Below are 18,184 nucleotides of genomic sequence, written 5' to 3'. Positions count from 1 at the left end.
TTGCAGTAAGTTTCTTTTTTGCATTTTTATACTGTAATCTAATCTTTGCAAGCATTTTCCATAGCCTGGGCATGGTCCACTGCATTCTCTATTTCTCTGGAGACACATTTAGGTTTTTATATCACATTCTGGTCTATTGGTTAGGTCATTATGTAATAACTCTGGAATTATCATACGAACAAAAGAGCAAGGTTGAGGGAACTTGGAACCAACTGTAATGTTTAAGGTAAAAGTAAATATTGAAGAGAAAGAAATGATTGAATGACTTTGGAATTTCTAATAAAAGCAGTCAATCCCGATCGCCTTCATTTCATTCACTCTGGACTTTTAAACTGATCAGAAATAAATGATGGAGTTCCTGGACATTTGACCATGTGGTATATGTATTGGTTTTATTTGTTCTTCACTCTAGGGATGTGAGAAAGATGGATTGTTAAGTGAGGTTAAGTAGAAAACGAACTTAGTGAGATATTGTGTGTATCGATATGAAAATCACTAGGTGTGCTGGGGGATGGGTGGCTTTGGGCACTCCATGATCCCAACACGGGCGTAGATTCAGGGCTGAGCCAGGCCTTGCTTGGCCCTAGAAGAGCAGTAACTAAAACTAAACTTTGAAATATTCTAGGAAGGTAGAGTTAAATTGGTCCTCTGCAACTATGGCAGTGAGAGAGGGTGGTCTTTGGGGGACTGAGTAGGGTGACCTTAAACTAAAACCTGGTTGAATTAATAAAATATAAACATCACCAAGAAGAGAAAGTTTTCTGGTTGTATCCATCAACACAACACCCTTAGCAGCAGATGTGGTATGTGTACATGGGAATGGGAGAGTGAACTCATACCGCGTTTCTGCCGCCATCAGGGAGTCCCAGAAAACAAGGTTTCCTTTTAGTAGATGCCCTTGATGGCTGTTTATAATCCAGAATGCTCTGTGGAAATTTAGAGGCAGGAGTGGCAAGGTCAATGATTAGTCTATATTCAGGAATTGGGCCTTTATGAGGAATTGAAGTCACATTAATAGGTTTCTCTTGGGGCACCTGGGTGGCTCAGTCAGTTGAGAGTCCGACTCTTGATTTCAGCTCAGGCCATGATCTCACAGTTCATGGGTTTGAGCACCGAGTCAGGCTCCCCCATGACAGTGTGGAGCCTGCTTGGGGTTCTCTATCTCTCTTTCTCTCTCTCCATCTCTGCCCCTCCCCGACTCGAGCTGTCTGTCTGTGCCTCTCTCTCTGTCTCTGTCTCAAAATAAATAAACTTAAAAAAAAAAATAACTGAATGAAAACTGAGGGTTTTTTTTTTAATAATAAAATAAAAGATTTCTCTTAATGCAGAAGTCTGATATTGGCCTGAAATTCCACCAACTTGGGATGCCTTGAATAGATTTATCTTTCTTTCTTTTTTTTTTAAGTCTTATTTATTTAAGTAATCTCTATACCCAATATGGTACTCCAATTCACAACCCTGAGATCAAGAATCACATGCTTCTCCTACTAAGCCAACCAGGCTCCCCTAGGTTAGTCTTTTTTTTTTTTCTTAATTTTTTTTTTTTAACGTTTATTTATTTTTGAGACAGAGAGAGACAGAGCATGAACAGGGGAGGGTCAGAGAGAGAGGGAGACACAGAATCTGAAACAGGCTCCAGGCTCTGAGCAGTCAGCACAGAGCCTGACGCGGGGCTTGAACTCACGGACCGCGAGATCATGACCTGAGCCGAAGTCGGACGCTTAACCGACTCAGCCACCCAGGCGCCCCTAGGTTAGTCTTTTTAAAATGCAAATGCCGGGGCAGCTAGGTAGCTCAATCGGTTAGGTGTCTGACTCTTGATTTCCGCTCAGGTCATGATCTCACAGTTTAGTGAGTTCGAGCACCACATCAGGCTCTGTGCTGATGGTGCAGAGCCTGCTTGGGACTCTCTCTCTCTACCCCTCCCCTGCTCACCCTGTCTCTGTCTCTCTCAAAATAAATAAACTTAAAAAAAATTTTTTTGATGCAAATGCCAATTAAATCCAATTGCTTTATTCATAATTCTTAAATGAGACTGATGCACTGAAGGACCGAACAGATGTTTTTGGGTTTGGAATTCCTCAAGAGGTAAGAGAAGCTGCTCTTTCTCCCAAGCCCCTTGTATCTTCTCCCTGTTTTCATATTGCCATTTCCAGCCAGTCTTAGCAGCTGCTCTCTGCTGTGGATTCATAAACGATGAGACTCATGCCACCTAGGAGTGCCACAGGCCACCCCACTTGATACTCTTGTCCCAGTCCCTTTTCCTCTGTTAGAGAAGACTGAGCCATGCCTCCCACCTCAGGGCCTGACAGTATGCGGGGGATATCAGGGTTCCCCTCCTTTTAGTAGCCACCCCTGTTGTGGCTATGTCCTGGATCTTGTCATAGGGAGACAGTGGCTTAGTGGTTAGGAGTACAGCTTTTGGAGTGGAACATATCTGGCATCAGATCTCTACTGCACCTCTTATCTCCTGCATGGCATTGGAACAGGTTTCTTTCTCGAAGCCTCAGTGTTATCATCTGGGAAATGGATGCTTGCTTCACTGCAAGTAAAGTGCTTGGTATGGGTTAAGCACTCAATAAAAGTGGCTGTTGGTACCGCTGCAACTGTATAGCTGCATTGACATTTTAAACTGCAGTGTCTCTGACCACTCCACTCATCCGTTCCCCGGGTTGCCACGTCTGTTCTTCAGCCTCACAGAATCCTGCAGTCCAAGCAGCATTCTCCGTGTGAGGGAGAAAATAGCTGCCCACGGCCCTGAGGTCACCTGCTTTTGAATTCACAACTTTAGAGTCTGTATTTCTTTCCACGTTTCTCAGGAAGACCCCCAAGGACTGGCCCAAGTCTGGGTCAAGGTGGGTGGGGTGTGTTCCAGGAGGGGAGCTGGGCTGAGACAGGAGATGCCCAGAGGCAGGCGCTCTCTCTCAAGGTAGTGTTTATGCATCTGTTACTTGAAACTTTTAGAGCAGATATTCTGTGAAATAGCTTTTCCAAATCCAGGGTGGCCATTGCTTTGATCGGCTCTTAACGAAACGTTTACGGCGCAGATATTTTGTTACAAGTGTAATTTGGACTGCTGCTCCCTGTATCACGGGTGGGAGCAGGGAGATGCCGAGTTCTTGTTCTCATCATTCCTTATTTACAGGGAAGAAATTTAGATTAAATGACTCATCCAAGGTCAAACATGTAAGAATGGTGGAGACAACATACCAAAAGTCTGCCTTTAAACTGTCCGGCATCTTTTCCCCCACTTATTCCTGCAGCAGCATCGTCCTCCTTCCACCATCCTGCCCTCAACAGGGGCACCCTCCCCAGCCCCGTCCTCCCATCAACCGGCGCTGTCCTATTCTGGACCCTGGGACCCTGCATCAGGCCTTTCCCAGCATTTTCCCTTTTTAGAATAGGGGTAAGGGTAGTTAACTCTTCCTTTAGTCCTTCCCTCAGAGAGCCTTTTCCTTCCCACCCCCCCTTGTGTTCCTTCTCCGGTCGCCCCTGACTTTGCATCTCCACTTAGCAGTTTGTTCTCCACCATCAGGAAGTAACCCTCCTGAGGACCAGGACTTGCTCATCGTCTTTCTTACAGCACCCTCTAGCCTATTGTGCTTTGTACGTATCGGGTATTCACATGTTCCATGTTTGCTGAAGGAATGAATGAGTCCCTTGAATCATCCGCAGCTGTAAGACCGTGACCCCGGCGCACATGGTACCTGGCACGTACATCTTTGCCGTAGCCGGCAAGAGGCTGAGGAAGGAGGCAGAGAAAGAATGTGTGCCAGAGGAGCTAGCTCCACTCCTCCTCCTGTGTGTGCCTTGTATGGGGCTTCAGGGTACCCTCCTTGTGGCCTAAACCAGTTAAGGTGGAGTTTATTAGGTGCCTGGTCTCAGTGCTGCCAGCCGACAGCTGTATCCAGCTGCTTAGAGCCAACTGAAGGCAGTGGGGCATACTGGCTAAGGGCACAGACATTTGAGTCAAGTGCCCACTCTGTCGCCTCCAGTTTGTGTCCCCATGACAAAGTTCGTAACCTTTCTGTGCCTCACTCTTACTGCCTGTAAAATGGGAATGACCTCGTACCGTTGTTCCTAGCATTAAATGAGATAATCCACGTGAGATCTTTAGCATAGGTGAAGTACAGGCTGAGTGCTCGATTGAGGCTGGCTGCTATTGTGTACTAAATATTATGTACAGTGGCACTAAATACATGCTGTTTATTCTATGCCTGTCACATCACTCTAGGTTGCTAGGTTTGCTTCATCTGTGTCCCTCACCCTGCCCCATCTGGCACCGATCATTGATGGGGAGGAGCTTTGAGGCAGGTATGAGTGCAAACCCAGGAGGTTTGGGTGGGGATCCAGCCTGTAATTCTAATTGTTCTCTTGTAGGAGGAGGATGCTTTGGTGTGAGATTTGTGTGAGTTTGTTTTAGTTTCGGCCTGGTGACTTCACAGGGGAAAATCGGAGTGAGTAAGTGTTACCACTGAGACTTGCCTGACTCTTTTCTCTGGGAAGCAGAGCTCTGACCAGTGGAGATGGAAAAGGACAGCATCTGAAATGTATGTTGGGAGGTGGGGCCAGACTTGAATCTTGTTTTTGGCTGCCTTAAGGGACAGGGCTGGACTAGAGGGTAGACACTGGGGTTAGGTGTTGGTTCCTTGTACAGGCAATGGAAACAGTTACCCAGCCTTCAGCACCTCCCCGAGGCAGTGCACTGATCACTGACAGCCAGTGAGCCCTCCCCGCTGCGCTCCTACCCGTTGAATAAATTGCAAGCTCAATAAATAAAGTAATTTGTAAGTAAGTAATCCACCGTGTAAAGCAGTGGAATATGACATACCCTCCATGGGAAAAACGTGAATGTCAAATTTGGTATGGACCAAACAACTGTAAAAGCTTAGGGGAAGATGTCAGTAATTGGGAAGTTCTCTGCTCAAGTTACTTTGTAAGTGACAAGTTCTTGCTCTCCTTTAAAGAAAAAGAAATAGGAAATCTTAGAGAACACCTTGTAGCTAGGGTTGCCTCAAGAAAGCAAACGAGGGGCGCCTGGGTGGCGCAGTCGGTTAAGCGTCCGACTTCAGCCAGGTCACGATCTCGCGGTCCGTGAGTTCGAGCCCCGCGTCAGGCTCTGGGCTGATGGCTCGGAGCCTGGAGCCTGTTTCCGATTCTGTGTCTCCCTCTCTCTCTGTCCCTCCCCCGTTCATGCTCTGTCTCTCTCTGTCCCAAAAATAAATAAAAAACGTTGAAAAAAAAAAAAAAAAAAATTAAAAAAAAAAAAAAAAAAAAAGAAAGCAAACGAATGACAGTGTCAATAAACAGCCTTGGCCTTGGCAGATAAATGCACATTTGTGTCTTAAAATATTTATGGTCTATGGTATTTTTTTGACATGTAAATTATTATAGTTACATATTAATAGTATATATTAACATATGTCTATAATATTTTTTAAATGAATTCCCTACTTTAATGGATGTTTCATCAACCAACCAACTACTGATAATGTCTCGGGTGAGTGAGTTTCTACTGTTCTGACAGAGTTGTCCAGTATGTTTTGTTGACTCCTAGAAGACTGGTCTATCAGCTTTGTTTCCTAAGACTGGAATTAATGACACACAGCTATGTTAATAAAACTATGTTAATAACATTGTTACCAAAATAACCTGTATCTTTGGATTCCATTTCTAATAAATAGTGTCGTCTTATAGTCAAACTGACCTTTCAGATTTTCAGTCACACGGCTTTCACCCTGCCTTCTGAATGCTGTGTGGACATAATTGGAACTGTGGGTTCCTCTGGTTCAGTAGGAACTCACAGACAACCAAGGGTTGGTGTGAGCCCGAGTTCACATGAGGGGAGCAGAGAACAGGAGTGAGGGGCTAGCTGGGAACTGGGAAGGCTCATTTGAACCATGGGGTTTGCGATTTGGTGGAAATATCTTGACTTCTAGACATCAGGCACCCAGGTGCGAACATGAGAACAAGGATCCTCCTAAAGGCTGGTGACTTTCTAACTTCCTGTGATTTCAGACTTCCAAGTGTTGTTACCTTCTGCTCACACTGATAGTTGAGAATTTATTGCACTAATGCAGTAGCAGCCCACAACCTAAAAATCCCTGGCTTTCTTATTTTCACAGGTGTTGGGGCGATGTTTCCTGACAGTGGTACAGGTCCATTTCCAGTTTTTGACCCAGGCATTACAGAAGGTCCAGCCAGTGGCTCACTCGTGCTTTGCCGAGGTCGTCGTGCCAGAAAAGAAGAATGGCGGCGGCGGCGGCGGCGGCAGCGGCTTACCTGGCATGAGCCACACACCCGAACTGGAGGAAGCCGTGCGATCCTGGCGGGGGGCTGCTGAGGTAACCCTCCCTGGGGAAGATTGGTGCCCTATGTTCAACTAGGAGAGGCTCCAGAGGACCTTTGCCTGTTGGTTCCTGAAAGAGGCATTTTATTTAGAACTGTTAGTTTTAAACCGTTATCATTAGCTTGTTCATTCATTTCACAGTGAATGCTTTTGTGAACACTCACTTTGGGCCAGGTGTGCGCCAGGCACTGGGGTGACAGCCTCTGCTCACAGCCTCCTAAGAGGGAGGGCCTACAAAAATAGGGTTAAAGGGCTGTGATGGAGGTGTGCAGGAGCCCAGAGAAAGGGTCCTGCCTCCAACTAGGAGCAGTCAGCAAAGCTTCAAGGAAGAGAGACCAGGGAGAAGAGGTTGGAGCCGAAGTCTGGAAAGACAGGCCAGAACTGGCTGCGGAGGGTAAAGCGGCCAGCCAGGCAGCCACGTGGGGATGTGGTCAGTGACAGCACGTTTCTTGTAGCTATTTTGTTTTGTTTTGTTTTGTTTTGTTGTTCATTTATTTAAGTAATCTCTACACCCGACATGGGGCTCAAAAGACCCCAAGATAAAGAGCCACATGCTCTTCTGACTGAGGCGCCCCACATATTCTTCTTTTTATTATTATTTCTTATATTTTATTATTTTTTTTAATTTTATTTAAATCAAAGCTAGTTAACATATAGTGTAGTATTGGTTTCAGGAGTAGAATTTAGTGATTCATCACTTATAGATAACACTCAATGCTCATCCCAACAAGTACCCTCCTTAATGTCTGTCACTTAGCCCATCCCCTCACCCAGTACCCCTCCATTAACCCTCAATTTGTTCTCAGTATTTAAGAGTCTCTTAAAAAAAAATTTTTTTTAAGGGCACCTGGGTGGCTCAGTCGGTTGAGCGTCCGTCCGACTTCGGCTCAGGTCGTGATCTCACTGAGCCCCGCATCAGGCTCTGTGCTGACAGCTTGCTCAGAGCCTGCAGCCTGCTTCAGATTCTGTGTCTCCTTCTCTCTCTGCTCCTCCCCCTCACTGATGCTTTGTCTCACTGTTTCTCAAAAATAAATAAATGTAAAAAAAAGTTTAAAAAAAAATTTTTTTTTTGAGAGAGAGAGAGATAGAGACAGAGAGACAGAGTGTGAGTGTGGGAGGGGCAGAGAGAGAGGGAGACACAGAATCTGAAGCAGGCTTCAGGCTCCGAGCTGTCAGCACAGAGCCCGACATGGGGCTCAAACCCACGATCTGAGAGATCGTGACCTGAGCCATAGTCGGACGCTTTAACCAACAGAGCCACCCAGGTGCCCCCAGTATTTAAGAGAATCTTATGGTTTGCTTCCCTCTCTGTCTTTATCTTATTTTTCCTTCCCTTCCCCTATGTTCATTTGTATGTTCATTTGTTTCTTAAATGAGTGAAATCATGTGTGTGTGTGTGTGTGTGTGTGTGTGTGTGTGTGTGTATCTTCCTCTCACTGATTTATTTTGCTTAGCATAATACATTCTAATTCCATCCGCATTGTTGCAAGTGGCAAGATTTCATTCTTTTTGATTGCCAAATAATATTCCATTGTGTATATGTGTGTGTGTGTGTGTGTGTGTGTATACACACACACACCACATCTTTATTCATTCATCAGTCAGTGGATATTTAGGCTCTTTCCATACTTTGGCTATTATCGATAGTGCTGCTATAAACATCGGGGTGCATGTGCCCCTTTGAACTGGCATTTTTGTATCCTTTGGATAAATACCTTGTAGTGCAGTTGCTGGGTTGTAGGATAGTTCTTTTTTTAACTTTTGGAGGAAGCTCCATACTGTTTTCAGAGTGGCTGCACCAGCTTTCATTCCCACCAACAGTGCAAAAGTGTTCCCCTTTCTCTGCATCCTCGCCAACATCTGTTGTTGCCTGTGTTGTTAATTTTAACCATTCTGACAGGTGTGAGGTGGTAACTCATTGTAGTTTTAATTTATATTTTCCTGATGATGTGTGATGTTGAGCATCTTTTCATGTGTCTATGAGCCAAATGGATGACTTCTTTGGAAAGACGTCTGTCCATGTCTTTTGCCCATTTCTTCACTGGATTATTTGTTTTTAGGTGTTTCCGGGGGGGTGGGAGTGAAAAGCCTTCCAAGTCAAGACTTTAACTAGGACTGACTAGGACTTTTTGGTACATTTTACGTAGTGAAAGATAATTTACAGTTAAGGAGTATAATATTGATTTTTTTATATAATGTTTAGTTTTAATCCTTCCATAATCAGTTGGCAGATTATTTCATGTTTTAGAAATCTCCTTTAATCAAAATTTTAAATATTATTTACTAGTCTCACATTGTACATTCTCTAATTTTCTTATTATTTCAGTTTTATGCTGTTCTCTGTTCTTCTTTTGAATTTCTTTTCAGTTTCTTTTTCTTGTTTGTTTTGGTCTCTCTTTCCTGTTAAGGGCTTTCCTCTGCCTCTCGGTGTTTGTCAGAGCAGCCCTGAAATGCTAATTGGGGTCCAGTGTGGAAGTGGGACCTGCTGACCTTATTGCAGGTGGCCATTTGTCACCTCACAGACCTCTGTGTCCTCTTGGTTGCTGGGCTCCAGCCTCCTGATCATGCAGCTCATATTCATACCCTTAATACCGGGCTCACAGTTGTCTCCTGTTGACATCATCATGCTGAGAACCCAGTGCTTGTGAGGACCCCAGCAGTCTCTTGATCTCCTCACCTTAACCTTTTTCTTCACCCACTGCAGTCTGCACAGGCCCTTGTGCTTTCTCACTCACTTAGCCACCAGCCGGTGACCCTGCCCTACACTATACCGAGGAAATAGAATCCACCTGGCAGCAGTCCCTTTTCTTCGCCCCAAAACCACACTGCTTCCCCCATTCAGAGCCCTGCATCAGTTCCTTGTCAGTTCCTTCCCTTCATTACAGGACCCTTCTGTCCGGGGTCCGCCCTGTCCCCACCTTCCCCCACCCTCAAGGCCTCTGTGGTGGGGCCCTGTGTTTTCTCTCCCTCCTCTTCAGCATGCCCTCCCACCCACTACGTAAACCCGCATACACAGAAATCCTCGCTGTTCTGCCCTGTTTCTCTGCTCTTCTCACAGCCAACTTCTTGGAAGAATTGTCTACCGTACCTTTGAGTCATTCTAAAAAAGATTATTATGAAAGATTTCAAGCATATAGGAAATGTCGCACATACCCTGTCTGCCTTTTAGCTTTGTCGAGTGAATCTTAACTTCTTGTCAGTTGCTTCATACCATTGGTTTATTTATTTATATGCTCACTTATTTATTTTTAAGTAGGCTTCATGCCCAGCGTACGGCTTGAACTCACAACTCCAAGATCAAGAGTCATAGGCTGTACAGACTGAGTCAGCCAGGCGCCCCTTTCATGCTTTTTATTTTTAACAGAAAAAATATTATTTACAAATGCAGCTGATTTCCTCTGTACCTTTTTACTGCCTTACTCACATCATATTTTCACTCTGTATACATGTATCCATAAGTAGTATAAGGTGTATCTTGCACAATATGAAACTTTATATAAATAGCATCATTCAGCCGGCTGAAATCTGGCTTCCCCTCCTACACAAGAACAAGCATTCTCAGGGGCACCTGGGTGGCTCAGTTGGTTGAGCGTCCAACTCTTGATTTCAGCTCAGGTCGTGATCTCACAGTTCATGGGGTTGAGCCCTGCCTCAGGCTCTGTGCTGAGAGTGCAGAGCCTGCTTGAGATTCTCTCTTTCTCTCTGCTCACGTTCAAGCTCTCACTCTCTCTCAATATAAATAAATAAACATTAAAAAAAAAAAAAAAGAACAGGCATTCTCTCGTCAAGGTCACTGGTGCCTTCTGTGTGGCCAAATCCAGGGAACCGTTTGACTCCATTCAGCAGCTCACAGCAATACGGGCCCTTAGAGACCCTCTCTTCCTGTGGCGTCCCTGAAGCAGGCATTAATCTCTTGGGCCATCCTCTCCATCTACTTTGCTAGCTTTTTCTCTTCAACACAACTTGTACACACAACTTATGTCCGTTTCTCAGTGCTCATTTCTGAGTGCCCTCCCTGTAGGGTCTCCATATAGCCTTGGGACATTAAGAACTGCCTGTGTGCTGGGGGCCCTCACATATGTGTGACCAGTCCAGTTCTGTGGGCTTCAGTCCCCTGTATTCAGCTGCTGCTTACCTCAGGTATCTAGGTGGCTCAGGCTTATTAGCTTTTCCCCACACCCCTGGTCTTGCCCAAATCTTCCCCATACTAGCAAGTGCTGCCATCCCACACTGGGTCATTCATGCATGAAACTGAACATTTATCCTCCTGTCTTTCCATCACATCTACATCCAGTCCATAAGCCCTGTAGGTTCCACCCCAAAGCATTACTCCACATGTGTCCCTTTCACTGCCCTAGTTCAGGATGTCCCTCCTCTCCCCAGACACCTGCAGTGGCTAGATTCCCTTCTCCCCTCCCTGTCTTGCCACCCTTCATCTCCCTCCATTTAAAGTTGGATGATGTTGCTACTTCCTTAGGGTAAAGTACCGACCCTTCCCCATGACCTGCCTAGTCCCACACAGTCTGGTTCCTGCCTTGCTCACCAACCTCATCTGCGGTCACAGTCTCCCTTGCTCACTGGGTTCCAGTTTCTTTGCTGACATGTCTGCTCACCCATCCCACACTTCTGCTGACTTCCTCCTCCACCTCAAATTCATAACCTAAATGCTGATTTCTGAGTGTTTAGGGTGCTCCTCCCTATTATAGTTCTCCCTGTTTTCCTTGGTGTGTTTTTCTCCATTTTAAATGGTTTAAATGTTTTGTTTGGCCCATAAGGCTGTCAGCCCTAAGATGGCAGGCACCAGGCTTTGTGCTCCATTGCGTAGCCATAGATATGCAACACAAGACCTTCTGGGCCAAATATTTCAGTGAAAGAATCTTAGAGAGTCAAATAGTTTTAAACGGTAAGACTAGTTAGGGTTCAGGGACTGGATGGAATGTAGTCATACATGTGTAATTTGTGAAGCTTTGGAACTTTATAGCATTGTTTCTGCTAATTACCTTTCTGCAGTTTTGGTAAACATTGTAACTCCTACAGCAGAAGAACAAAAAAGAGAGAAGAACAAAAATTAGCTGTTAAAAAATGTTATTTGTTGCACAAATGTTACTGCAACAGAAATAGACACTGAAAAATTGAAAGGCAGTTCATCCTGAATTCCTTCTCCCATTTAAGAAATTAAATACATTTTTTCTGTATTGTCCAGTCCTGACCCATGTTATACGTATAAGTAACTTACATTTCATCACAATAAGACATTGATTAGTTTTTTTTTCTTGTTTCTCTGTCTTGTTCATGAACATATTTAATGACCAAACAGTAAGTATTTAAATTTTTTTGTGCAGATTTCAGAAATCTTATTTTTCCTTTAATACTCCAGGGTACGTTTTTTCCCTGTTCTATGTTGGTGTGGCCTTTTACTTTGGTGTATAGGAACACCTAACCTTATATGTTCATTATGATGATTCTGGAAACTCCAAGTGCCAGTATTTTAGTTTGTCTGTCTTTAAAAGAGAAATTAAAAATGTGAAGGTCTTACAGGGGTGCCTGGGTGGCTCAGTCAGTTAAGTATCCAAATATTGATTTCAGTTCAGGTCACGATCTCACGGTTCATGAGCCCTGCACTGACAGCACAGAGCGTGCTTGGGATTCTCTCTCTCTTCTGTCTCTGCCCCCTCCCCCACCTGTGTGTATGCTCTCTTTCTCTCTCTCTCTCTCTCTCTCTCTCTCTCTCTCTCTCTCTCAAAAAAATACATTTTTAAAATGTGAAAGTTTTACATATAGGAAAAATTAATAACAGGTAGGTAAGTCTTTTTTCCAGGGTTTCTTTTTTTAATTTTCCTAAGTAGCTTCACATGAAGCATGGAGCCCAACATGAGGCTTCAACTCATGACGCTGAGATCAAGACCTGAGCCAAGAGCCAAGATCAAGAGTCAGACACTTAACCAACTGAGCCACCCAGGTGCACCCCACCCTCCCCACGGTTTCTTAAATAAAGTAGTTCTGTGTCAGGTTTGCTTTCTCTTCAAGATGCTTGGTTTAATCTTCCCAGATTTCTGGTTGCTCACTTGGTAATACAGACAATCCAGAATGTCCGGTATATAGCTAATGTTCAGATAGCATCTGGGTTTAACTCCGTTGTTTTTTTTCTTCGTTTCTTATTTTTTAAACATAGCTAAGTCTGTTACATTCTCTTGTGCCTTCCCATCACTGTTACTGTTGCAGGCAACATCGAGACTGAGGGAACGAGGCTGTGACAGCTGCCTGGCGGGCATTGAGGTGCAGCAACTCTTCTGTTCTCAGAGTGCGGCCATTCCCGAGCACCAGCTCAAGGAACTGAACTTGAAAATCGACAGCGCTTTGCAAGTAAGTGTTATTATCTGAGGACAGATAGAAACAAGGGAGGGCATTCAAGTTGTGAGGTTGAACCAGTTGGAAGGAATAGTAGGGTGGTATTTGGCCTGAAGTCATTCAGTCACTATAGAAATTTTAAATTCCTGTTGTCCCTGGATTTTGTCATTCTACGATCTGCCATGTAATCTTGATTCTTACAATTTTTTTGCAGGCATATAAAATAGCTCTGGAAAGCTTAGGCCACTGTGAATATGCAATGAAAGCTGGTTTCCACCTGAATCCAAAGGCAATTGAAGCCAGTTTACAGGTATGCTTCTCTTTCTGGAAGCTCTTGGGAGCCGTGGTATGGCAGTGTCGCCATACCAAGTGAACCGGCTGTCTTGGCAGAATTGCCGTGGGTCACCTCCCCTCTCCTCTCCTCTCCAAACCTTTTGCAGGGCTGCTGTAGCGAGGCCGAGGCACAGCAGACAGGGCGGAGGCAAACCCCCCCGCAGCCCATGCAGTGTGAGCTTCCCACCGTCCCTGTGCAGATAGGATCACACTTCCTGAAGGGCGTCTCCTTCAACGAATCTGCCGCCGACAACCTGAAACTTAAGACGGTAGCTTTCCATGGGGTTCCAACACCGGGTGTGAACTTGGAAACCGTTCTTAAGGGAAACCTAAGGGCTTGTAAAGAATATAGATTAAAAAACAAAACTGAAGTCAAGGCAGGAGGTATTAGTACACTGGTGTCTAAAAGCAGACTATGATGACTTATTTTAATAGACATTTGCCAGGTTTTATTCCTAATTTTGTTCAAATGTTTCACATAAAGTGTTTTGAAAGCACGCTATGAAATACTATCTATGATTAATGTTTTAGGGGACTTTTGTGAATTAGATAGGAAGTTTTATCATGATACCGCAGTAATTATGACCAGTTTGGGAGCGTCGTGTGAGCCAGGCATCATGCCAAGGGCTCCACATGCATCGTCTCGTTTAATGCTCACCCAGGAGATGGACACTGCTCTTTTCTCCATTTGACAGAGGAACTGAGGCTCAAGGTCACACAGCTACAAAGTAGTAGACTGGAATTTGAGGCCATGTAGTCTGTTTCCAGAGTCTGCATACCTGACCACTTGGTCATCCAAAATAAAGTTGAGGTTTTCATTGGTATTTATTTTTGCCAGATGATTTTGTCTCCTTATTTAGAGGAATTCAGAATTTCAAAATTCCTCAGCCAATTTGTGTCAGCAAATGCAATGCTATATTTTTTGCTAGTATAGAAATCACGTGTGTGTATTAATGTCTGCGTATCCGTATTCTCTGAGGGTATCTGATGACCGTTACCTAAGAAATGAAAATGACATGATTTGAGTGGGGGGACTGAAACAGTGATCTTTTCTTGAGGACTATTGTGTGCTTGTAAATTCATTTCAGCACATTGTAGAATCTTGTACAGCTTTATCTTGAGGGGTGAACTCTCATCTTCTCGACCCGTAGCATACGATGTTGCAGCTCATCAAGGAGGCGGGCTGCTACAATGGAATTACACCCAGGGACGACCTTCCTGTGACCGAAGTACTGAACCAGGTGTGCCCGTCCACGTGGCGGGGCGCCTGCAAGACTGCTGTGCAGCTGCTGTTCGGCCAGGCTGGTCTGGTGAGTGAGCGTGTGGGACGCCCCGGAGAGAGAGCAGAGAGCAGAGAGTGTTTCCCGCATGGGAGGATGCAGTGTGGGCACAAGTGTGGAAATACTGAATAATTTTAAAAGTTCTTCAGTACCGCAGCATTTACAGCAAGTGGAGAAGGTAGAGGAACAGCAGCATTAAAAAGCCTTTTTTGTTTTCTCATATAGACTGATAATACATATTTGCAGGGAACCTAGTTGCAAAGTGATGTTGCGGGTTTCCTGTGCAGAAACCTTCCGTGAGTGCTGGTTGATGGGGTGGGCCTCTCTGCACAGCTCGCCCACTCTGGAGCGACAGTGGTATCTTTCTGATGCTCAAACACGCCAAGCTTCTTCCCGTCTCGGGCCTTTGCCATTGATGCTCTTCTTACCTGAGAAGACTCCCCTCTAATCTGCATGTGTGACATCTTTTCGTCTTCCAGATGTCAGCTCGAACACCGCCTCCTCCAAGAAACCTCAGTGGTATAAGCAGTGCCCCCCCCCCATCCAGTCACTTTGTATCCCAGCTCTCTGTTTATCTCCTTCTTAACAATGAAATAACAACATCAATTCAGAAATAAATTTAGTCTTTTCACCTTGGGAAAGAAGAGTGACTTTTATCAAAGGTGGGATCCAGAGATCAATCTCTGAAGTCACCACTTAGCTTTTTGTTTGGCACCTGGGACTCATATAACCTTACAACCTTGATCCCACTTTCGAGAATTAAATGACTACTTTTTGAAAAGATAACAGCATTTCAGTCAGAGGTTAACAGAAGCTAATTAGAGATTAAGAAAATTTAAAAAACTGTTTCTTTAATTCCTACTTTATTCATAAATGGAGCTGTTGGGAGGATGCTGTTCTTTCGTTTCATGTGGGTGAGGCCTCAGGTGGCCCAGCTCAGGGTGGTGCTGCCTTGTGTAGGGCCAGGTGAGGGCCCGTCCACAGCGGGGAGTTAGGCTTCCTTTAGGATCCGGCCCTTAATACGGGAAGAGAAGGAGTAAGCTGGAGACCCCCTGCTGAAGTATGTGGGAGCCCACTGGCTTGAGGTAATCGATCCATATTCCCAAAGATCATGTTAGCTGGAACTAGAAAAGCCATGGGGATAAGTTCTCTAGAAAGGAGTGGGTAAAATAAGGCAGACAGACATACAGTCTGTTTTGGGAAAACGTATTTTAAAAAAAAATTAAAAGCCCCAGGTTATTGAGAGAGCAGAAACTTCTTCCAGTTCCTTACTCCTTGCTCCCAGGGCACCTTTGTGTGTGACAGACAAAGAAACTTTAGGTTGTGGTTCTGGAGATGGGAGGAGAGAGGAAACACCTGCCTGGTCCAACAATGGCTATTACTTGGACAGGAAGTCTTTTCCAAAGGACATTGCAGACCAGCTGTGGGAAATCTGTTTACAGCAGTGGAAATCAGCTCCATTAGAGGCTGAGTTCGGAATCATAATAAGCAACTCTGCATGGCTTTGAAATATAACAGATATATATAGAGATGTAGATTTTTTTTTTTTTTCAACGTTTTTTATTTATTTTTTGGGACAGAGAGAGACAGAGCATGAACAGGGGAGGGGCAGAGAGAGAGGGAGACACAGAATCAGAAACAGGCTCCAGGCTCCGAGCCATCAGCTCAGAGCCTGACGCGGGGCTCGAACTCACGGACCGCGAGATCGTGACCTGGCTGAAGTCGGACGCTTAACCAACTGCGCCACCCAGGCGCCCCTAGATTTTTTTTTTTATTTTAAGTAATCTCTACACTCCGCATGGGGCACGCACACACAACCCTGAGATCAAGAGTCAGATTACTGAATAAGCCAGCCGGGTGCCCTGTAACAGATTATTTTTGAAGTGCTTTATGATTTTTTTCTTAAATTCTTTCAGTTATTTGAAAATATAGTCGTCATTTTGTCAAACTGTCGAACTTACCTAGCTACTATATCACCTGTGTAATATTGAAGACTCTCCTCCAAATAAGAAGAAATCATTGAGAGAAGAATCATCTTAACATTTCTGAACTACTTCTGTTTTTATTGATGGTTGAGGATAAAATGATCTTGTAAAAAAAAAGCTTCATCCACTTCTAGCTTGTATTCATTCGTTACAAATGGGCTTTTCTGAAGCTGTGGTTCAATTTTTAATGACGGTCTTATTTCTTTCAAGTGCATAAAGTAAAAAAAAAAAAAAAATACTAAGTGGAAACAAAACAATTCCTAATTAACATATTTATAGTTTGGCAAAAAGTACTAAAAGTGCTTGGAAAGTTCAGTACATCTTGCACTCAGAATTTGGTTTCTGTTTATTGAAGTATTACTGTCTTCAGTCATCTTTATTACTTGCATTTGTCTTCATGGGGCTCTTGACTGGCCTCTGCATAACTGCCTTGCCATGGGGATAGTTCTTGCCAGAGTCACTCAGCTTTAGTAAGCTCATGTATTGGATTTATTTGCGATCCATTTTCCTCTCTGAAAGCTGATTGTTGTTTTTCTCACTCTCTCTTAGGTGGTAGTTGACACAGCACAGATTGAAAATAAAGAAGCCTATGCCCCCCAAATCAGTTTAGAGGGCTCCAGAATTGTGGTTCAAGTCCCATCCACATGGTAATGTGACTCTTATATTAACACAAGCCTAATGATTGAAGTTTGCACGTCTTTGAAAACATTGCTTTGTTTTGGACAAACCCCGTGTTAGGTGACGCGTCAGGTCTTGCTACTTGCACAGGTACACGGGCAATGGTGGTGTGTTGACATCATGTGTCATGGTTATCAGTCCATGATAAGGAAGCCAAAGTGTCTGAAAAATAGTCTGACAAGTAGTATAACTAAAATGTTACATACTCCTGGATCATAATGAGCAATATTATCTTCTCTTTGTTACTGAGTCCATAGCTTTTGAACAGAGTACATCATTTCCCCTAAGTCACCAGTGTTTCTCTAAAACTAAGTACAGAACATAAAATTCCTTCTCCTCCTTTGTCTGTTCCAGTAACAACCCTGATGATCTTGAGCTCATGCCATTCCCAATCTGGGGGTGGACTGAGCCATTTTTGTTTCTAATTATTTAATTACATTTATGAACTGATGATAAAGTATTCTCCTTAGTTTATTAAAACTCCTACAAATCGGTAAGACAATGGACAGGTGCATGAATAGGTAATCAACAATAGATGAAGAAAATGTGTAACCTCACCTAATAGCGGCAGAGTAAAGGAACAGTATGATGTCATTTTGCCCACTGGTGTTGAAAAATTGTTTTAGAGTAATAAATACATTTTTAAAATAAAAAAATAAAAGTTTGAGCCAGACCATACAAAAACAGGCACAGAAAGTGAATAAATCACACAGCCTTTCTGGAGGGCGGCTCAGTGTGTCAGAAGCCTTGAAAGAAGCAATCTGACGCCAGCGGCTTCACGGTCCGGCGGCTCATCCCGATGATGTGCAGAGAAATTCAGCTAAAGGATCAGCATCATAACTTTATTAATGGCAAAAATGAGCATGTGTTGGCCAACTTTTGTTATTAAGATTATGATATGAATGAGTAACCATACAGAAAATTTCTGAGACATTTAGGTAGGAAGAGATGGCCATGGTCAGGCGTGATGGCACTCTTGGTGCCCAGGGGGACTAAAATGGGAGCCGGGTAATGCATTCGAGTTGTATTTAAACCATTGTTCCCAGACATGAGAGGGCCCAGTGGTAGACTCTGCCCAGAGTTTTAGAACTTGCTGATAAATTAAGTCACAGTTGGCAGTTCACTTCATGTCCCAAAACCTCCCCCTTCCAATTTTTTATCTGATTATTGAGGTGGCATACTGTTAACTTATATACACATCTTCATTCCTA

At 44.0% G+C, this 18,184-nt stretch overlaps 1 protein-coding gene across 4 annotated transcripts in view; it reads left to right on the top strand.

The window, feature by feature from the left end:
• GARRE1 (granule associated Rac and RHOG effector 1) overlaps positions 1-18,184 on the top strand; it is an 84,322-nt gene that overhangs the window by 50,309 nt on the left and 15,829 nt on the right. For all 4 annotated transcript variants that reach the window (XM_058709252.1, XM_058709250.1, XM_058709253.1 and 1 more), the window contains 6 exons: positions 6,126-6,344; positions 12,572-12,712; positions 12,912-13,007; positions 13,138-13,299; positions 14,182-14,340; positions 16,845-16,942. In XM_058709252.1, coding sequence (XP_058565235.1) covers positions 6,126-6,344; positions 12,572-12,712; positions 12,912-13,007; positions 13,138-13,299; positions 14,182-14,340; positions 16,845-16,942 — 875 coding nt within the window. The remainder of the gene's footprint in view (positions 1-6,125; positions 6,345-12,571; positions 12,713-12,911; positions 13,008-13,137; positions 13,300-14,181; positions 14,341-16,844; positions 16,943-18,184) is intronic.

Source organism: Neofelis nebulosa, chromosome 17 (assembly GCF_028018385.1).
Source record: "Neofelis nebulosa isolate mNeoNeb1 chromosome 17, mNeoNeb1.pri, whole genome shotgun sequence".
NCBI classification, from domain to species: domain Eukaryota; kingdom Metazoa; phylum Chordata; class Mammalia; order Carnivora; family Felidae; genus Neofelis; species Neofelis nebulosa.
This window is presented reverse-complemented; position numbering and strand designations above follow the sequence as displayed.